The sequence below is a fragment of the Miniopterus schreibersii genome (assembly GCF_964146895.1).
Source record: "Miniopterus schreibersii genome assembly, chromosome: 10".
Classification (NCBI taxonomy): Eukaryota; Metazoa; Chordata; class Mammalia; order Chiroptera; family Miniopteridae; genus Miniopterus; species Miniopterus schreibersii.
This window is the reverse complement of record NC_138110.1, coordinates 70,861,373-70,883,644: the sequence shown is the minus strand read 5'-3', so window position 1 is coordinate 70,883,644 and position 22,272 is coordinate 70,861,373. Positions and strand designations below refer to the sequence as shown.

At 47.4% G+C, this 22,272-nt stretch overlaps 2 protein-coding genes across 3 annotated transcripts in view; one reads left to right on the top strand and one right to left on the bottom strand.

The window, feature by feature from the left end:
- Positions 1-22,272, top strand: part of TASP1 (taspase 1) — a 271,602-nt gene that overhangs the window by 221,469 nt on the left and 27,861 nt on the right. Inside the window, exon 14 of one of the 2 annotated variants that reach the window (XM_081148214.1) lies at positions 10,527-10,624. The exons of the other annotated variant lie outside the window; for it this stretch is intronic. Coding sequence (XP_081004340.1) covers positions 10,527-10,550 — 24 coding nt within the window. The 3' untranslated portion in view covers positions 10,551-10,624. Of the gene's footprint in view, positions 1-10,526; positions 10,625-22,272 lie in introns of those variants that run through there. 2 annotated transcript variants of the gene reach the window in all.
- Positions 10,951-22,272, bottom strand: part of ISM1 (isthmin 1) — a 56,061-nt gene continuing 44,739 nt past the window's right edge. The window contains exons 4-6 of the mRNA XM_081148208.1: positions 17,808-17,951; positions 15,161-15,250; positions 10,951-13,057 (exon numbers count right to left, since the gene is read on the bottom strand). Coding sequence (XP_081004334.1) covers positions 12,540-13,057; positions 15,161-15,250; positions 17,808-17,951 — 752 coding nt within the window. The 3' untranslated portion in view covers positions 10,951-12,539. The remainder of the gene's footprint in view (positions 13,058-15,160; positions 15,251-17,807; positions 17,952-22,272) is intronic.

Below are 22,272 nucleotides of genomic sequence, written 5' to 3'. Positions count from 1 at the left end.
GCCCTTACCTGCCCTGCCCACACTCAACATAAGAATTTTGACTACATTTGTCATAGTCAGGATTCACATGGTTTAGACACCTGTGGGAGAAACTACTAATTTTCTCTCCAGTATCTTCTTTATTTGTCATAGAATCATTATTTGTTAGCTGGGGCACATGGCTGCCTCAGATAAAGATAATATTTCTCACCATCTCTTGCAAACTGGGTTTGGCCATATGACTAAGTTTTGGTCAATGGAATGCAAAGAGAAATGGTGTCTGGGTTTGGCCATATGACTAAGTTTTGGTCAATGGAATGCAAAGAGAAATGGTGTCTGCAACTTCTGGAAAGCCTTGCCTTTTTTTTTTTTTTCTGACTGGAATATGACTGTGATGGCAGGAGCTTTGGCAGTCATCGTAGACCTTGAACTGAAAGGTGTTTGAAGAGAAATGTGGAGCAAAGAGATTGAAGGAACCTTGATCCCATATCTACCTGGCACTATCTACCTCCAGACTAATTTTTCACAAGAGAGCAATAAACTTCTATCCTATTTAAGCCATGGTTATCTTGCTTTCCTCTAACCCAATGTAGCTAAATCTAATGTGAATTGATATAGCATCCCTCTTAAGTAACGTGTGATGTGATTTTAGTCATTTGAATCTTTGTGAAATACTGAATATCTGTCCAATATGTTTCCTTTCTCTTAAAATTAACCAGTGAAGTTCTCTTGTTTTGAACCTTGAGCCCTCGCTGGCAGTGTCTGTCTCTAAGTTCTGCCCTTGGGTTTGCAAACACAGGATGATGCCACTGCTTTTAGGGTTAAAATGCCTCTGCAAACACAGAGCTAGGATAAGTACTCCACCCAGCAGTCTGAACTCGCTTGGGAATCTGGGAAAGATATTTGCGTAAGACCTGCTCTACCATTCTTTCCATGGTTTTGAGTCGTGGGTTCTGGTAAAAAAAAGACAACATCCTGTGCTTATCTGGGGCCCATGAGCCCCTTGGCAGTGCTGGGGGTGGGAGCGGGGCTCTCACTGCAGGGCATGGTGAGTGGGGCCACAGGAAGGGGAGCTGGGCCCCTTTCCTTCCAGCTTCACCTGCTGCCCCCAGCCTCAGACTTTGGAACCCGGGGTCACCTCCTCCAAGCAGGCCGGGCAGATTCTCTAGCCCCCAGCTCTGAGGTGCGCTTTTCAGAACGGCCCACGCTTTCTTCCCTGGGCACCGCTGAGACCTCCCTGCTCACCAGAGAGCCCTGCACAGTCTCTGGTCAGAGAGCCCCCTTCCTTTAACCAGACTCCAGCCATACCATGTGCCAGGTGCCCTGCTGGGGCCTCCGGCCCGGGGATGGCAGGATGCCATGCCCCTCCAGGGGCCTCTCGTGTGTGTGTGCGTGTGTGTGTGTGTGTGGCAGGGATGAACTTAACTTGCAGTAATCTTTTTCCTGTAGGTGTTATAGCAAACTCAGAACTCTGAAAACCAACCCTCTTTCTTTTGGACAAATAAATGAGGTAGAATGTGGATTTTTCAAGCTGCCATTTCACCTTTTTTCTTTTCAGTTCTCTCTTTTCTCTAACCTGTGCCTTGTGTAGCTCTATTCCTTTGCTCTCTGAGTATTACCCGTTAGGACTAAGTGAGGCTCATCCCTCAGCCTTGGCCTCTGGGGCACTGAGACATGAGGTGGATCGGGGGCCGTGTGCCTGAGCGGCTTTCTATAATTCCAGCTTCTGACTAGACAGAGAAACACTTGGTGTGCCCGGCTCACGTATGGTTCGTCCAGTAGAAGCCAGAAGTGGCTGATAGTCTAGTTGTTCTTACACTGTTTGGTTTTTGGCAATTCAGTTTTTCAGGGCAAATCTGTGGGCAGACTTGAATGCTGAGTCACCAGTGACGGTGGAGGCGTGGGCCACGGGGAGGACTGTGGGGGGCAGGGAAACGCCGTTTGTTTTCAGAGGGTCCTGCTTGAATTCAGAAGGCGCTTAGAGGGGAATCAGCTCTTACTGCCTCGCACCCCACCCGGCGCTGGTTTGGTGCAGGCAAGGTGGGCCAGAGGGAGCAGAAGTGATCAGGGATGCCGTGACCACACGCAAAGCACAAACAGTGCAGGAAGAACTCTGGGCCTGGAGCCAGACATATCCACCTTTTTCACATGGATCTGCTCCCGTGATGGTGGGTGTCTTTCCTGAGCTTTGGGGTCCTCTCCTGTGACATTTTAAGAAGGTGGTTGAGATGATTTCCCAATCCAGTAGTCTAGCACGTAGGAATGATCAGGAAGCAGGCGTTTTAGCCTCCGGTGGGAGCCAGAGGCCGAGAGTTAGCGGTTTCGAGCTACCTCCCAGCTCCCCCGAGGCCCCGGAGGCAGGACTGCAGGGGAGAGGGAACTGTGAGTCAGCAGGCTGGGGGACTGGCTGGAGGCTCTGTTCGCCCCAGACTGTGCACAAGAGACAGGAAGGGGGTGTCGGGAGGAGGCAGTGCTTGCGTCTCTTGGAGGAACCAAGGCGGCCAGTGGGCGTGGCTTTACCACCTGGGACGGGTGACTGCAGATGTCCCCTCCACCATCAACCTATGTTGCCTGCACACCCTCCTCTGAGTGTGGACTCGTATGTGCCAAGGGGCGTTAGAATAATGACCTGGTAGGATGCCATCCAACCTTACTATAGCATTTATTTTTTCTTTTCAGTTTTGCTCGTTTTTGGTAATTAGTTTAAAATATATCACACATACAGAAAATAATAGGATAATTGTACATTACCCACTAGTTGGATTCAACCAGTATTAACATTTTGTCATATACATAGTTTTAGGTTTCTTTTTTTAAAAAAGAAGTAAGATATTTCCTCTAAAGTTTTCTACTTCTCCCCAGCCCCACTGTCATCCATCCCCAGAAGTGAATGTTAGCCATCCCACGCATAATTCAGTACCTTTATTACCTAAGCCAGTGTCCAGGCATAATATGGTATTGTTTTGTGCATTTTTAAATTATTGAAATTGTGTCATACTTTACAAACCTATTTGCAGTTTGCTTTTTTACACATTATACTTTCATGGCATACCTGTGATGATATTCATAGCTCTAGATCATTTATTTTAACAGCTGTATGGCATTCTATCTTAATAATACAGCATGGTTTATTTGGGCATTCCTTTGTTGGTGGACAATTTAACTTGTTTCCAATTTTTATATATTATATATATATATATATATATATATATATATATATATATATATATCTCTTTATTGATTTCAGAGAGCAGAAGGGAGAGGGAGAGAGATAGAAACACCAATGATGAGAGAGTCATTATTGAGCGGCTGCCTCCTGCACGCCCCCGACTGGGGATCGGGCCCGCAGCCCGGGCATGTGCCCTGACTGGGAATCGAACTGCGATCTCCTGGATCCTAGGTCCATGCTCAACCGCTGAGCCACGCCCGGCCGCGCTTGTTTCCAATTTTTGATGATACAAAAAAAGGCCCACGGGAGTGAAATTAGTAAATTCTGCTACATGAATGACAGCTTCAACTTTACTAAGTATGGTCAAATTATTCCCGAACTTACATCACCACAAACAGTGGCAATAAGCGATTCTGTTCTCTCACCATCTTGCCACCCCTTGGTATTATCAGGTTTGTTTTGCTAAATAAAACGTAGCCACTCTGGTTTGTCGATTACAGCCACTGTAATTCTTCACACTCTCGTCTAACCATGGAAGCTGCCACACTGTTTAATAGTCATCCGAGTTAGTCAGCCTCATGCACCATTCATTTGTGACGAGGGTTTCTGTGGATACTTTGGTGCGTCTCCAGTACCCAGCACAGTGAACCGTGACACACACACAGTAGGTGCTCAGGACACATGTGGTGACTTAAATCTAAAGAATGAAGAGATCGAAGAACGGAATGGTTAGGGAAGATCCATAGAATGGTGTAGGGAGAGAACCAAGATTGGGCAAAGAATCGGAACCTCCAAACACTCCCGGATAGAGTGTCAACCAGCGTAACCATTTCGGGGGGCCCTTGGGCAGTATCTACTGAAGCCGCGCCTGCCCTTTGACCTGTGAGTTGCGCTCCCCCTGGAGACGTGTGCCTATGGGCACTAAAAGACACACGCGGGACCGTTCACAGCAGCACTGCTTATGAAAGCTCCAAACTGGCAGCCACCCAAACGCCTACCCGGGGAGAACGGTTGATAGAAATGTGCAGCGGTAGGCAGTGGCGAGAGTGAATGACCTGTAGCGGCAAGTGGAAGAGCCACACAAGAGGATGCTGAGCAAAATATGTGAGACATCAGGGAGCACATGTCGTATGCTTCAATTAACTTGTAGTGCAAAATAATGCAAAACCAACCTAGTGTAAAAAGCATGATACTTTTGTGGGAAGTGGGTAATGGCTGCAAGGGACACAGGAGTGGTGGGAATGTTTTATTTATTTTGTATTGAGGTAAAATGTACATAAGATGAAATTCAATTTTAAGTGCACAATTCAGTGAGTTTTAGCAAATACATACAGTTTTGTATCTACCCCCATAGGCAAGATCTGGACCATTTTCGTCGCCCCAGAGGGCTTCCTTGTGACCCTTATGTTCTATTTCTTGACCTTGGTCATGGGTGTTGGTTACAGGGGTGTGTTCACTTTATGAAAATTCACTGAGCTCCACACTTATGACACACATGCGTTTTTCTGAATACGTATTATTCATCAATAAAGTGTTCCAAGAGTACTTTTTTTTTTTAAAATATTGGCCCAAAGAATGGCAATTGGTTACAAGGTGGCCAATTGGGTGGCAAAGGGAATGGGGAGGCGACATTTCAGAGAAGAGGGAACAGAAAGTGAATCTGCACTTTTATCACAAGCTTCAGATTTATGCATTTGCTGCGGGTAAGTGGTGTGAACCAGCCTTTATCTTCTGGAACTGGGTCCCTGCTTTCTTCCCTTTCCCCCCCTCTTTATAACATCCTGTAACAGCCAGAGGGAGCCCTCAAGGGTGGCTCAGTGGTAGACTTTTTCCTGCGACATGGAGCAGGTGGCCTTGACCTCCACTCAGTAGAACCCCCAGGTGAGGGCCCTGAAACATTCTTGACAGAAAGTCCTGCCCTCCTCAGCAATCAGCATAGAGCTCCTGGTTATCTTTTGACTGGAAGAATCCCGGCCATGTGGCTCCGAGGCAGGAGTCCTTTGGGAATCAGTCCCTGGTCTTGGTTGGGCAGGACCCAGCCGTCGGGAGGGGGTTTGAAGGCTCCTGGGGGCAGGTGCATCAGTGCTGCGGGTCTCCTCAGCCTTCCTCTTTATAAAGACCTCACTTTAGTTAAGTTGACAACATAACCAAAGAGTATTAGATCCTGGCTTTTTTCTTTGCTTCCCTCCCCCCCCTTTCTTTTCCATTTGCTGAGCTCTCCAAAGGCTACAAAAAGATGGTGGTGGTGGAAGGGGGACAAGGGGGACGACAGACAGACAAAGGGAAGCTCATGTCTAGTGACGTAAAATTCTGCAGTGGCGCTTGTTAAGATCTGCTGCCATTCCCTTTCGCTGAGGAACGAGAGGCGTACTTCATTCACTGTTCTCTTCCATGGCCAATAAAATATTTGGCCATGACCTTTGTGAAAAACAAACTTAGCTGCATAGAAAAAAATCCTTTTTATTTTTTAAAAGTCAGGCTCGAAATTTTTATATCCTTTGAGTCATATCCTCGAAGCAATTGGCTTATTAATTCAAGAAATGTTTCTTTCCCAACTCAAACATGGCATTTTGAAAATCACCCATGAATGACATGCCCCAAGAATGAAAGGCTTTTCTGTGCCATTTTAAAAGAATTTTTTTTTTTTTTTCCATTTTGAGGGCAATCATGAATATCTATAAGGGCACATTTATTACTCCCAGAACAGATAGAAAATTAGCAAAGTCATAAAATTCTTATCCAGCGTTGCTATTGCAGCTGTGTCTAACCATCCTCCACCCCCTTCAACTCCCCTGCTGTTAAAATGGGTAAGGATGATGTTATTTTTGCCATTACAGGCCAGGCACTGCTCTTTATGTGCTGGCTTTCCCAGTCTCTACACGGAGATCTAAAAACCGATCTGTAGCTAATCTTCATCTTCTGCTGGGGTTTAACAAGAGTTGCTAGTCCCGCCTTGGCCGGGTGGCTCCATTGATTGGAATATCATCCCGTGCTCCAGAAGGTTGTGGGTTCAATTCCCGGTCAGGGCACACACCTAGGTTGCCAGTTCCATCCCCGGTCGGGGCACGAATAGAGGCAACTGATCCATGTTTCTCTCTCATATTGATATTTTTCTCTCTCTCTTGGGGAAAAAAAAATCAATAAAAACATATCCTCAGGTAAGGATTAAAAAAGAGAGAGAGAGAGAGAGTTGCTAGTCCCATAAATTTGTTCCTGAAAAGTCTTACCTTGTGATCCTGGAAAATGTCTCTCTTCTAATCCCATACAGTAAACCAGTACTGAACTTCAGAGAAGCAACTGGCTGGAAGCTTTCTGTCCTAATTTACACTACTGTCTTCAGGATCTGGACACATGGATGTATGTTTCTGTATAGACCCACCCAGTAATTACCGAGGCAGGCCTTTAATTAGTCTGAAATTGTGCAGGCATAATGGTGACGACCCACACATTTTTCCATTGGAAATTGTAAATGGATGACAAAGAGAAAACCCCATCCCCTCTCCTCGCCACACATACTTCCTGAGAAGCTTTTTCATGACTTTTTGTACCTCAGGCCAGAATCACTGCTCACGGGGGTGTTGCTCACTGTGGCGCAAAGTGTGGTTCATAGAGCAGGACATGTCCATAGTCAGCAAGGAGATGAATTCAAACATTAAGGAAAGATGTTCAGAAAATTTTAGAGGTATTTGGCAGAGTCCTTTTCTATCTGTTGCATCTAATCATAAAAACTAGGAGTTCATTTTTTTGGTAGAAACTCAATGGTATTGAAATTTAGTAGAGCTCTTATCTCTGGTCAAGATGAGATTCAAGTTTCTTTTTTGGTAGAGCTATTGGCAGCAAAACCTCATGTCCACATGAGCATGAGAGTAATAATAAGATTATATCTGAATAGCGCTTAGTAAGCATTAAAGCATAAAGCGATGTCTTGGTTTGGGAACCTCTGGAAGCCTATCTGGAGAGAGGCATCTGAGCAAGTAGCTCAAGTGAGCAACAGTAGGGAAGTGGAAATGGAGACAAAAATGGGAAGGAAGCCAGTAAATGGTGTTTAAACAAGCAGGTGGCCACTGTGGATGACTGGCACTCAGTCCCACTGGGAGCTCCGGGAATGGTATACAATATACTTGAGAATTGCTCCACTTGAGGGGTGAGGGAGCTGGGCTATTGATCCACCAAGCTTCTGCCTGTCAACTGTTAGGGTCTCCTGGGGGGCACTGTTAACTCCCTGGCACCTCAGTCTGCCCCTGTGCAAGCCGAGTGGGTCCCACTGGTTAGAGAAAGCCATGAGGTAAGACTTGCAGGAGCTTCCAGTTGAGAGTTGAGCTGGTATACACAGATCTGGCAAATGCCAAGGGGATGTGAAGGACACCAGAAGCACCTGCCAATGAACAGGTAGCGTAGGCGGTCTTACCCAATTTATAGATAGCAAACTGAGGTCCAGTTTAGCACTATAATACCGAACAGAAGGTGTTGGTGGGCTAGGAAGGATCTCTCCCTTTAGTCACCTACTTTGGGCCCATCCAAAGCCCCTTCCACTAGCTCTCATTCCTGCCTTGTGTAATAAGGTAGTTGGTGGTCTTCCTGTGTGGCGGAGACTGGCTGGACGCCCACACAGCCCACCTCTGCTTCCTGGGCCTCCACCTAGACTCCATTTCCAGGTCTCCTTTGCAGAGGAGTGTGGACAGACCTGTGAAGATTGAGTGGAAGGGATGTATAATATTTCCCTGCCCGACCTACGCAAACCCTTACGCATATTCTACCTGCTCTTTACTCTCGGAGCAGGTTGGGCTAGAGATGACCCCAGGGTAGCCCAGAGAGTCACACCTTGAAGATGGCTGAGCCCCAGTATGGAAGAAGTCGTGGTTCCCGGGTCATCACTTAGAGGACAGCCACTGGACCAGAAACATACTCTTTAGATTTTTATTGTGGACAGCCACTGTGGTTTTGAGGACTATCTATTACAATAACTGGCATTATCTTAAATAATGCAACGTACACATGTGATCAAATAATTTATTTTTCTTTATATCATTTACCATTATCTCAGCTTATGCACCTTTTTATCAGCTGTCTACCCTCCAACAGGAAGACTTGAATTCGTACATGGTTGTATCTTTGGCATCTGGAACAATACCTGGCAACTAGTAGATGTTCAACACATATTTGTCTATTTACTGTATACCAATGCCCAACCTTTATCGCAGATGGCACATGACAGGCCCTGTCCTGCGAACTTCATGTCTCTTATCTCAGTTCATTCTCACAACAAATGTATCAGGAAACTGAAACGCGTAGAGGCTGGTTAGCTTACCCCGTGGTACCCAGCAGGCAAGCAAGGGAGCAATGACTGGAAACCAGGCAGTCTGACTCAACCCTCAAACTCTTACGCCCTTTGCACATTTCCTGGTAACATCTGCCAGTTCTGGTGCTAGGAGCTGGGGTTGTAGGAAAGCTGAGACACAGCACCAGCCCCTGAGGTCTACCCAACAGGCAACAGCCTGGGGTTTATGTGCAGTGGGGGAAAACAGACCAGTCTCTGTTCTCACCTTGGAGCTCTGCGAGAAATGTCGAGCTCTGCTACTTACCTAATCTGAGCTAGGACTCAGCTACAGGATCAAAAATTCTCTTGTGTAATGAGAGAACAGAGCAGAATATGTAGAAATAAAACCAGATTCTCTGTCTCCAATATGACACTATAAAGGTTGGCAAAAGGACAATTGGCAGATTTGAATAATTTGAGCAAAGGCAGGGTGGGTGGGAGCAAAACAAACAAAAACAAACAGCTGATCCTGTGAGTGTTGGGAAGAGTTAGGAAGAGAGCAGAACAAGGGGTTAAGGTTAAGAATGTGGGTTTGGGCCCGGCTGATTCGGCTCAGGGTTTGAGCATCGACCTAGGACCCAGGAGATCGTGGCTCGATTCCTGGTCAGGGAACATGCCAGGGCTGCGGGCTCGATCCCCAGTAGGAGGCAGCCGATCAATGATTCTCTCATCATTGATGTTTCTCTCTCTCTCCCTCCCTCTCTCTGCAATCAATAAAGATATATTATTACAAAAAAAAAGAATGTGGTTTTGGTGATCAGACAGAACTGGTTTCAACCATCTGGTGTGTTAATACCTTGGGCCAGTTTGCTAACCTTGTTGGGCTTCTGTAAAATGGATTTAATATGCCTGCCTCCCTTGTAAAGTGACTAGTGCAGAGGTACAAAGTGTGTGCTCAGGAAAGAGTGGCTGGAATAGTATCTATTCCTTGATCCCTGGGCTTAGAATGGACAACTCCACCCTCTTGGCTACTGAGTATAAAGACAGAAACACTTGGGAGACTAGAATCATGGCAGACACACCGGAGCTGAAGAGACTCTCAGCACCTACGCATCTCTCCCTGCCCCTTCCCACGTGCAGCCACTAGAGGGCCGTGGGCATCGCTGTTTGCCACCGTAGGCTTGCTCCGTGTGGCACCCAAGAGGCCCTTGGATTACTAGAAATAGGGCTCTCTTTGCAGGGAGAGGCAAAAGAGCAAAGCATTTGATGAGAGCAGCTGCTGAGGGGTTATATTTACAGGTCCTGCAGGGGAGGGTGCGGAGAGCCCACTCTGCTGCAGGCAAACTTTCCATGAGGAAATTAGTTACCTGGGGTTACCCTGGGGCTGGCTCGGGGCCCTGTATTGAAAGAGGTAAGGTCTCCTTATCTTAGTAGATTCTGAGCAGAGGGGTGTGGATTTCTGAGGATCACTCATTGGCTTCCTAGAGCTTTGGGACTGAAAAACTAGCTCATCCTGATAGAGGCGGATTCTATTTAGCGAACTTCCAGAGGTGTGAGACTATCCTCAAGATGCACAGAACACTAGGGGTGTTCTCAGGAGGCAGAGAGCCCAGGAGCTCTCCCCTGCTCCCAGTTGGCCTGCCTTCCAATTCTCAGTTCATTGCATCAGCAAGGCTGATATGAAGAGGCACCTTGCTCACTGAACACATTTCTCATCTCAGGTATTCTCACTGTAGTAGGGGAGAGCTCTGTTAGCTTTAATCTGCCCCTCAAAATCCTCAACGCAAGCACTTGTGATCGGCTCTGTATCTGCCACTCTTGGCTCTCTGCTCATCACTCTAAACATCCCAGTTTTCAGGAAGCACCAAGCTCTTTCCTACTTGCTTGCCTGTGTCCATAGTGTTTTTTACCCAAAATGCACTGACTTCACTCTCCCTCTTCTCTGCTTTATGAAATACCAACTCTCCCTTAGACCTGACAGGTCTAATTCCCTGATTCTCGCTTCTATTTTCCCATCACACTTTGCACTTACTCTTAGTAGAACACACATCGGAGGATGTTATTGCCGTACATTTTTCTCTCTCCTCACGCAATTGAACGTCTCATGTGTTTCATCTCCAGCCTCTGCTTGAATACCTGTCCTGACAGAGAACTCACCACCTCAAAGGTAATGCATTTCATTGCAATGTACTCTCTTTGCAGAAATAGTTTTCCTAGTATCAGAAACCAAATCTGCTTCCCTGATATAAATACATATTGATTCTCTCCCTACCAAAACCAGTTGCTTAAAATTCCTTAAGATGTGAATAAGGCTTCTCATTTCATAATTGGAAGCAGATGTCAAATATAAATACCCTGAGAGTGGGCAATACATAAATAATTCATTCTAAAGTGTAAATGACTGCTAAGAGCTTTTCCATAAGAATAAGAATTAGTAGGTAAATCTAAGGGCGGAGCTCTTTGGAACACCAAAGACACCGGAATATGAGGACACCAAGAATTTGATATCATAGAAAGAGCACTGGGCTATGACACGAAAGGTGGGTCTTACGTGATTTATTTTATGTGAACTTCGCTTTTGTCATCTGGAAAAAGAGTAATTTGCATTACGAGTAGTTCCACTTATTACCATAATTGCAGATTTTGTTTGGAAGCAGCCCCGCTCACCTGGGCTGTCTTAAGCCTTTGCTCTGGCCTGGTTTTCATAGCTCTTTCTCAGCTCTGGGTGGGCGAAAAGTGGTACGTGTGTCCATGCGCGTCATCCTCTTGGGGGCTGGGCTGACATTCCTGGTGCCAAAGATGCTATGACTTACACCACCCACCATCACGTCAGTCAATGAGCCTTTTATTCCCACCTGGCTTGAACCTCTGTCTCACCAGTGCTATTTATGGCATTTGTATCATAAATATTTGCAAGTAACACGTTTACTGTAGGTAACACATTTTATTATGATTTTATTATATATTCTCTTTTCCTGGAGTTTTGCAAGTAAAGATTGCATAATAACCAACTCTTTATTTGTCCTAAGTTCCACACTACAGAACCAGGTCCTGTTACAACTGCTTGATGCACTAGACTCAGTGACTCAATAAATACTTTACAAAAATAATGTAGTTTTTTTTTCTTTTCTTAAAACATAAAAAATTAGGCTTTCCTAGAATTGATTCCTCCTCCTTTTATATTTATTTACTGTGACTATATTGGTGAAGAAAAACATTGTTAAGATGGTATTAGAATAAAATAGATGACATGGGGTCCATGGTATTTTCCCACTTATCTTGCTTTTTTAATCTTTGGAAAAGTGCTAGTCCCTGTTTTTATATCCGCCTTCCCTGCAGCCGTCTGGACTTACTAAGACATGAGCAGAAATGCTGCCATTCTGAAGCCTTTAAGTAGAATCAAAGCATTATGCTAATATTGGCCTTTTATTTTAAAGCCTATTTAAAACCAGGCTTCAGATTTGCCCCTAAAATATCCTTTGCCCCCCCCCAGCGCCCACCACCCTGTCTACCCAGTCTTAGGCAAGGACATTTTGGACACTGAGACTTCAGCAAGGTGCTTCATGACTAAATAATATTTGGTTTAACATGGGTGTTTTCTTGTTTTGCTATATTTCTATTGAGTTCTTTTTAAAGACATCATTACAAATTCCCTTTCTCTTCCACCTCCCTAAGCCCTGTCTGCACTCTCACAGAAGCGATGAAGCAGTTTCACGGTGACAACTCCAGAGAAAAGGTTACGCTTAAGTCACATTCATATTAAATAAGTTATATATAAAAACTTATAATGTTTACCACTCCAGTCTCTTTCCCCCTTCGCTTGTCTAGGAAACACTGGATTTGGGTGTGAAGCGAACCGCACCCACTATGGCTCCCAGGTCCTCCTGGCTTCTTCTGTCCCCATGCTCCCTCCCGCGCCATCCCCAGGAGGAGTTCCCGGGAGGTCTGTGGGCGTCGCAGATGGCAAGGGTGGCTTCGGATGGTCGCCGGGCCTGGCGCACATCCCTAGTGTAATTTAGGAAAAACTCTCCTGTGGTGCAAACAAGCACACGTGAAGGCGGGTCCCGGGGACTCGGCTGCAGGCCGCAGGTGGGCGCGGCGCAAATGTGTCATAAATACCAGGGTGGTGTCTCGTTAATACTCCCGGGCCTCTTGGAACTGCTTGATGTAGTCTTCGTCCGGGGGGCTCTCGGTGCACTTCTGGGCGTTGTTGGGGGGCCGGGCCTCGTTGTACCTGCTCCAGTCGCCCTTGCAGATGATCCAGGGCAGCACGTCCACCTTGTAGTGCAGCTCTGCAGAGAACTCGGTGCTGATGAGGTTGGGCGTCCCGGCGCCTTTGCCCCTGGTGATGAGCTGCATGTTGTCGCCGTAGCAGCAGTGCTGCGCGGCCAGCGTGGTGCTCTCCAGGGACAGCATGGAGCGGATGCAGTAGCGGGCGGTGGGCTTGTAGATCTCCAGCTTCTCCTTGGGCCCGCTGGCGTCCTTCCAGCGGAAGTCCTTGCGCTTGATGCGGTCGAAGATGTCGGCCGTGCTGTAGGCCACCTCGGTGGGGTAGGAGCAGGGGCAGCTGGGCAAGTCGTTGATCACCTTGTGCATGTACTTCTTTAAGAACTCGCTTTTGCAGCTCATCCATCGCTCACAGCTGTCCGTGTCTGCAAAAGGCCACGGAGAAGCCCTCTCACCACACGCAGAACAGGCGGCAGGATGCCGCTGCCGTCTGCCCCTCCCCGCCGCTCCCGGCGCCAGCCCCTGCAGCCCCGGACAGCCAGTCCGTGCCCGCCGCCCCTGAACTTGGGAGGCTTGAGCTTGACGACCTGTAGGCCATGACCAGACTTAACCATCGTTATATATGCTCCATCTTTTAAATGTTTTTTGGAAATACAGGATATTATTATCCCTAAGTTTAAGGTTTAGTAGGCATCTACAAAAAATTAAAATAAAAAAAGAGGACATTGGAATATGGGGTTAACCACAACTCCGTTAGCGCCCATAAGAAAGTGAACAATAATTCAGAGGAGCCATTTGAAATCATCTCTCTGAATGCATGGTGATGGGGTAGAAAATGCCCCGAAGGAGCATTTGTAGGATTAAGTTGAATTTCTGCCACAGTCACTGGCCTGTGAACTCTAGAGCTAGCGCTCTAACCTCTTAACCTGAAGCACTAAACAGTGACAATTATTGTATGCAAATCCACATTTAAAAAATGCTTCAAAAGGGAAGGGGCTGGTGGCCCCTGCTTTTAGGGAACTTAACATTTGGGCCAGAGGCCCCCTTCCCTGTAAGTCTCAAGCCTGAACCTGCCCCCACAGGTGGTGTGTTTGGCCTTTACAGTATTAAAAGACACTGAATTAATCGCTAACATTTAAGATAGGTGTTTCCACTTATTAATGTGAATTCCTGGTTTAAAAACCAAAAGATACATTTGTGCTGGTGCTGCATGGCCCTATGGGAACAACTGGCTGAGGGAACAGGCAAAGAGTGACCGCTTGTGCAAACCACGATTGAGCAGAAATAACCTGGCGGGTTGTCTGGTGGTAGGGAACACAGTCAGTGTGACTGCAGCAGAGGTTATGGGGCAGTAGGTTGTTGTGTCGGATCATGGAGGCCTTCAATGCAGGTGAGGCTTGCTCAGAGGGCAGTAGGTAGCCACTGAAGGTTTTTGAGCGATAGTGATCTACTGATTGAGCTTTACAGTAAGAAGATATATTCAGTGCTGATATCAATGGTAAGAGTCCAGGGAGGGAACAGCAGGTGTGACCAACAGAGGTTAGAGAAATTAGGCTGCCAGGCCTTGGTGGGCTTGGGGGTAGAGGGAGGAGGCCATCAAAGATGACTCGCCAGCTCTGACCCAGGTGCCTGGGAGGCTGGTGGTGTCGTGAGTGGAAATCAAGTGGGCAGGATGGGGCTGGGCAGCTTGGAGGAGAGCTTGGGATCCTCTTCAGTGAAATGGGGAAGAGCTCAGAGAGGCCTGGCCTGGGTGAAAAGTGGGGGCTCTTGTGCTGGACTGCCTGGGATCGAACCCCACCTCAACTATTTAATAGCTCTGTGACTCGAGCAAGGTATTCTCCCTCACTGTGCTTCAGTTTTCTCACCTCTAAATTGAAGATGTAAATAGAACCTGTCTCATAAAGTGAGTTGAGGGTAAAAGGGAGGGAACACAGAGGACACAGAAGAGGGTGTCGCCAGCAAGGCTGTGTGGAGGCTCCTTCTGGCTCTGAGCTCTATGATTCCAGCCCCGCAAGCCCCCGACTGAGCAGTAGCTGAGAGAATGGAGGTCCCATCCTGGGAAGTGTGTGTCTACAAAGCCAATGGGAGTCTGCTTCAGAGGGCAGGGTCTGCAGAAACAAAATTCCGTGCAACTCCAAAAATGGCTTTGTATTTTCCCTCCAAAGTGGCCGGCCATCATAATTCATGGACCTAAAGGACATCCATCGACTTATTTTTATCTATCAGACTTCTGTAGATGTCCACTGTGATGGACGTGTCCTAAACGCTTTGCAAACAGGAGCTCATTTAATTCTACAATAACTCTGTAAGGTAGGCACTAGTTCCTCATGCCATTTTACAGATCAGAAAACAGAGGCAGTATTGGATTAAGAAACTTGACCTTGTGCAAGAAATATGCTGGGAGAATTGGACCCCGTATGAGGAAAACAAAACGTTTAAATGGATCCAAGGATGACATTGCAAAGGCAAAAGGAATGTCTGAAATACTAAATCAATATTTGAATAAAAAAGAAAAAAAACTTTCTTACCAACTTCAAACAGTTTGGTGGCATTAAACTCCTCGCTTCCCGCAAGCAGACTCACTTCGGTGGCAGCTGTCCTGAAGGTGTCTTCAATTCCTAAACACAGACAGGGGCTCATTTTCCCCTAGTTATATGGAAAAAGTCCACACCCCCCCACCAATTAAAAAAACAAATACACCTCAACAAAGCCTTTTTTTGTGTTCATTACCACTCCTGGGTAGAAACTTGCCAACAGAGGAAACAGTAAAAAGCAGGTAGTAGAGCATAAAATATATTAAAACCCCAGATACCATGTGCAGCATGAAATCAGATCCAAATGTGCCTGAATGAGTCCTAGGGAACTCATTCACTAGGCCCGGGAGTGGGGTTTTGGGCAGTGGGGGGGGACACATGTCAAGATGGTTGTCTGTCTGGTGGTGTCAGGATGACAAAGTACACTAGAGGCAGTGGCACTACCAGTCTCGTGGTCAATACCAGTCTTAAGGACCGACTGACTGGGTTAAATCATTACTAGCTACGTGACCTTAGGCAAGCCACTTAATCTTTGTGTAACTATTTTCACATCTGTGAAATGGGGAGAAATAAATGACCGACCACATAGAGTTGAATGAATCCAATGAGTTATGTGTAAAGAAAGCACTTAGAGTATGCAGTAAATGGTAAGAGTTAGCTGACACTGGTCCTTGAATACTTGTCCAGCTCGTTTTGAGGATGCAGTAAGTAGTCCGTAGCCGAGGACCAGGCATCTCATATCCGGAGGCTTTTTGCATTGTTGACAATGCTTCAGAAAGAGTAAGCTGGGCCTGTCACTACTTGCTCTGAGGGACCGAACCCAGCTTGCCTCAAACTTCTTGGCGTTCGTCCCCTCTCCAAACTGCCACCCCACCCAGGCTTCCTTTACAGTGAGGAAGCCTGTGCAAGCCGAGGCAGTGCGAAGGGCAGGAGCTGTGGAACGGAGGCTGGCGGGACAGCCCTGGCTGCCTGTTAGGCGTGACTTGATTTCCTTTAAGGGGCTCCCTCTGATTTTCGGCGAGGCCCTTTGAGCTTATTTATAGGGTTGACCTAGGAGACACTTTCACAGTGCCATCGCTGCCAGGCCAGGGACACCGCCTGCCCCGCCATTCTTGCCAATATAGCTGAGAATCATTACACCAAGTAAGGAAAGAAATCCTGTAGAGAAATCCTTCATGTCCCAGGAGATCCTGAGGAGCTGGAAGGGCCAGGAACAGAGAGGCAGGAAGGGTGGAAGGGGCGGCGGGAAGACAATGCCCGAGCGGGCTGTGGGCCACGCTGCTCTCGGTGGTGGGGGAGAGCGAGAAGGCGGGTTTCAGACCCTTCCCCTGTAAGGTCTCAGGGGGCCCCTTGGGTCTGGGTGCCAGCTCTGGCAGAGAAAGCAGGAGGCAATCCTGGCCCCCCCCCCCCCCCCCCCCCGCCAGAGGCGGGGAGTGTGACGGCTGGGAACAGGGACTCTCGAGCCAGGCCGCCTGGATTTCGGTCCCAGAGTGGTCGTTTGCTGCCAGAGTCGCTCTGCCAAATTAAGCCCAGGGCCTCCGATTCCACAACTGCTAAACGGGTGCAGTAATAAACACCCATTTCATGAAGCCACTGTGAAGATTCAACAGAATAACCCAAAGACCTTAGAAATTGGCTCGATACCGAAATCCTGGAAAAATCCAATTTTTCATGATCCCATTTTCATTCTTCATTACCTTCATCTTCCTCAACTTATCTTCATTTTCCTTCACTTCACCTCTTGCATGCAGATTGTCCTTCCCTTCCTTCACGTCCCCCTTCTCCTGTTATCATCATTTATTGCTTTATTTCTGTCCACCCCATGCCCTCCTGCCAGACCGCTGACCCGGCTCCATGCAGGGAGGTCTCGCAGGAGACGCGTCTCGCCATTTGCTCGACTCTCTGAAACCCGCCCTGGTGGCCGACGGGGCCCGGCCGGCCACTGTGGCCTGTCAGCCCCGCGTCCTGGGCAGGCCCCTGGCTGCCAGGCACCTGCCGCACGGGACCCTCCCATTCCTCGGAAGCCCCTCTGCTCTCCCACTCCCTTTCCGTTCCAGATCCCAGCCTTACGGGTTGAGAACAGAGCTTAGGGGAAGAAAAACGAAGTCCTGGGTGCAGAGATTACATTTTCTGTGTCTGCGTTTCTTTGAGATGAGGCCGTTTGAAATATTGGTTTCTTGGAAGAGCCTAAGATAGTGTTTTAGGGTGGCATTCTACCTGGAAATGGGGAACACACAGCAAAGGTAAAACTACAGACCAGGAGATGGTCAGCTTTCCGTAAATGGCCAGAGAGGAAATGGTTTAGGCTCTGCGGGTCACACAGGGCCTTGCTCACGTAATCTTCCTTTCCCCTACCCTTCTTTTCTTCAGTTTTCTCTCCTCCCCCCTCTTTACAACCCCTTAAACATGTGTGGGCCATACAAAACAGGCAGCAGTGTGCAGTCTGCTGCAAACAGCCACAACCGTCTTTCATCCCCAGCATCTTTCCATCCATGAAGCTCATTACTCGCCTCTTGTCTCAGTCTGGTCAGGATTCTTATTAGGGAAGGGGTTGTTTTTAAAAAGGTAAACTTCTATAAGCTTTAAAATGTAAATTAGAGGTTTCCCTTGAACTTGGAGCCACCCCCCTGCATAAACCCACCTGGGCAGTTTGGACGATCACACGTCCTGGACTCCGTGGCGGTGCACGCGTAGCCACAAGACCTGGTCCGCTTCTGGTTGCCGTTCCCACAGGTGACGCTGCAGACAGACCAGAGGCTCCAGTCGCCCTCCCCGTCTGTGGAATCTGGAAGGCAGCCAGGGAGACAGTCACAGCCTCACCCAAAGAGTCCCCAAACTCACCCCACCAAGCAGCCTGCCAGTTGTCCCTTCCTTCCTTCTCACTGTTGCAGAGGCCCGGATGCCTGTTGGAGTCAAAAGGCTCACAGCTCCAAGGTTCATTTTAGGGATGAACTCCATGAAGGCAATGACTCTGTCTGAGGTTCTGGACATCGACGTGGTCAGCATGTGACCAGGGCCTGACAGCCCCAAAGGTGCCGAGTGAGTGCTTATTGAGAATGTATGCGTTTGCAGAGCGTGGGATCGTGCAATAATATGATAGGTAGTTAGATGGCTACCATTAGGTCCTTACATCCCTGTGCATACATCTACAGAGAGAGAGAGAGAGACAGACAGACAGACAGACAGACAGACTACTTCCCCTTCCCTAGAATCTGTGCTAGCTTTGGCCTTAAGAGGCCTGGGAGGCCCTGACTTTTGCTCTGGGGAATCCAGTTGAGGCTAAACCTGTGAATTATGGGACACCACACGGAAAGACAGAAGCCACATGAAGGGCCACCGGGACACTAGCCACATGAGTGAAGCTTTCATGGACCTTCCAGCTGTCCCCAGTGGACCGCTGAGTGCCGCTGATGCCCTCAGCAGTAGAGGAGCTGCCCAGTGTGGCCCTGCTTGGACTCCTGAGCCACGGATCATGAAAAACAATAAAGTGCTGTTGTTTTTGGCGATGAAATTTGTTACACAGGAGGAGACAACTGATACATAACGGTGAAGCTAGAGGTGGTCCTTTGAGGTCACTGCTCAACATCCACCCGGCAGATACAGGGGTAGGCAAAAGTAGGTTTACAGGTGTGAATATGTGAAATAGAGAGTTTATTATGTATTATTTATACATAATGTATTATTATTCATTAATGTTTAATGTATTATTATTCATTAATTATTGTGTTATTTACCATCTGATCACCTATAAACCTACTTCTGCCCCACCCTGTATTTTTTGAACCCCTATAACATGCTAGGCACAATTCTATGTATGGAGGCTATATCATTAAACAAAACTTTCAACGATTCCGTCCTCGTGCAACTAATAGTTTAGTGAGAAGAGTCAGGCAATAATTAGTAAACAAAAAAGGAGTAAATTATATAGTAGAAGTCGGTGAATGGCACTAAGGAAGGAGAAGCAGATCCGTGTAGGGGGTCTGGAGTGGGAGAGGTTGGTACATTATCAACAGTACATTCCAGTAAGAAACTAAGTCCTGGAGCAACTGGGTGACTGTCTAAGGTCATAATGGTGACAGAAAGGAAAACTTGGGCTCTAGTGCTAAGCCCTTAATCTCAAAAGCTTGACTCTTGCTGAAGCCTCTCCACTCAGGAATAATTTCTCCTGGTTTAGCCAAATGTTCCTGCAGCCCTGGGGCCTCTGTCGGTGCCAAGCGCAGAGCTACAGGCATGTGCCTGGCAGGGAAGGGTCCTCCCCATTCATAACAGGTCGCGGTGATTGTTCTTATGTAGGCCGGGCAGGAATGTCGTCCACACATGTTTCTACCTGAACTGCGGGCCCCGTGCCAGCCTCCCCGGCTGTTGTTTACATGGCGCTCACTTTGAATACTCCTCAGGCAAACACCGGGCCCCCAAGTCTCCTCAGCCCATTCAGCAGAGTTGGGGGGTGGGGGTGATTCATGGTTGTGCCCCCTTCCCTAACCCAGAGTTGGGCGTTCGCTCACACATCGCCTGCCCCCAGGGGCCCCATCCGTTTCTCTTCCCTCCCCAAAATGAATTCTTCCGAACTCTGATTTTCTTCTAAGGAATGGTTTTCCAAGCATGTGGCCAAGCAGATGTTTGAAGCTACTGCTTCGTGTGAGGGAGCTGGACATTCGTGTGATGTCTAGAGGTGTCCTGCCTCCCCAGCCTTAGCCTGCTCCTCGTTCCCATCTCTTACTAGGCATGAGCATAGTGGCACTGGAGAGACTCGATCCTTCAAGAGGGACAAACCACTGAGGGAGGGGCCGCTGCTGCTCCCTCTGAGACTTTGCAGTCTGGCATCTCTTGGTAATTTCACCAGGAACAGCAGAGGTGCCTGGAGCCACCGCATGGTTGCACTCTTGTCAGTGGGTGCATCTGGGTGCAGTGGGTTATTTGCATGTGTGACCACATTCAGCCACAACCTACATGCACCAAGGAGGCCAGATTTGTTAAAGGGAGCAACCACAGCACCGAGTCACAAGTAGAGATGGTAATGTCTCTAGATTCATAGGAAGGGGGCAGCAGGTCAGGCAGGAATAGCTTATTATAGCTCATAGGTAGAGTCCATGTCACCTGTGTGACTTTCCTCTCACACGGATTCTAGCCCAGGTCACCTGCCTTGCTTTGGCCAATGGGAAAACAGCCAATAGGATGCAAACAGAGGCTGGAAAAGTGCTCTTGTATCAGGGCTTGCCCTCTTGCTGTAGGGAACACTTCCACTGCCAGGTGAAGAGCCCGGGGCCAGTGTCCTACAGGTGGAGAGAAGCCCCAGCCATCTCGGCTCCCCAGACGCCCAGCTGGGATCCCATCATTGTGAGTCAAGCCATCCTAGACCTCCAGCCCCAGCCAAGCCAGCCCAGAGCTGAACAGTGCAGACATCCTGCAAACCGCTGAGAGAGAACACGTTTGTTCTTTTAAGCAGCTGAATTTTGAGGGTGGTTTCTTAAGCAACAAGAGTTAACTGTTATAAATACACCGTAACATTTCCCCTAAGATGTGTCCTCTCGATGGTGGATTTCTCATCCTAGTAAGTGGGTTCTTCATGTCTTTATTTTAGGTGCTCACAAAGTCATTTATTTCCCACACATTTTTTAATATGGGTCCCTCAGAGTTAGGCACAGGATAGTCAGATAGCCAGGTGTTCAGTCATTTCTACTGGGATAGCAATGAAATAAAACCGCCTCCCAGGAAAAGTGTGGATGTCAGCTCACCACCCTAACGTCTCTGTAGCATATGTCCCCGATGAGTGCTCCAGCAAAGACCCTCTTTGTGGGGATTTCTATTTGTTTGATGTGCTCAAAAGACAGGGCATTTCTGACTGTGGAGCAAAGCTCTGAGGGCAGTATTCCTTCCTGCTGTAATCAAAAAAACTTGTTCTCATTTGCTCACCTACCAGGGAGCATCACTCAGCGCAGGTACTGAATGTGAGCAGCAGCAGCTGCAGAGGACAATAATGACAGTAAAAACAATCCCTGTGATTTGACAGCCCTTCTCTGTGACATCAAATTGCTCAGTGAGGGAAGGAAACAATGCATGGCCCAGTGGGCTGACAGCTGGGTTTCAAGGATGTCATTTGAAATTTTAAAGTAGTCATTATACTGTTTCAAGGCTCTAGAGTTCTGTGGGCCAGTCATGATGTTTGGGCAACTGAAGTGACTTGGGTCTTGGCTCAGCTGCTGGCAAACCTCCACCGCTAATCCTAGGTGATAGTGGCTACCAACTATTGAGAGCCTGCTTTACCCAGATGTTCTAACAGACTGATTGAACTATCATAATCCTGCAAGGTGGGTGGAAATAGCTTCCTTTTATGGGTAAGGAAATTGAGGCTCAGAGAGGTTAAGGTACTTGACTAAGGCCACATAGCTCAAACTTGGCAGAGCTGGGATTAGATCTGAGGTCTCTCTGCTCCTACTGTATCCTGTTCTATAGCCTGGCATTCCAGTAGCTCTGATTCTGGCCCAGGTTGGCCTCCTTTCTTTAAGACACCCACTTATGTGGCCATAATTTAACATTACAAAGAAAAACCCTTGAAAAAAAAATCACTGAAATATTCTATTAAAATAGGATCATGACCAGTTAGAGAATTGCAAAGCATTGAGTCCCTACCTGGGTTACAATAAACAGTGCCCATTAACTTTATTATTCAGATTGTTCTGAACAACCTTGGGAATGGTATACTACTATTTCACAAAAAACCCCTTTATCTGAACTCTTTTGTTGCCCTACGTAATGCCTTCAGTATCTACACAGAAGGTATTTAAAATGCAACATCACAAACACAAGGTATGCTCTTAATAAACAGCTGTTGAGCCCTGACTGGTGGCTCAGTTGGTTGGAATGTCATCCCATGAACCATAAGGTCGTGGGTTCAATTCCTGGTTAGGGCACATACCTAGGTTGCAGGTTCGAGCCCCCATCAGATCGCGTGTGGGAGGAAACTGATCAATGATTCTCTCTCTCTCTATCTCTTCCTTCCCCTCTCTCTAAAATCAGTAAAAACATCCTTGGGTGAAGATTTAAATAAATAAATAAATAAATAAATAAACGTCTATTGAACAACTAAATGATGCAGCTGGAAAAAA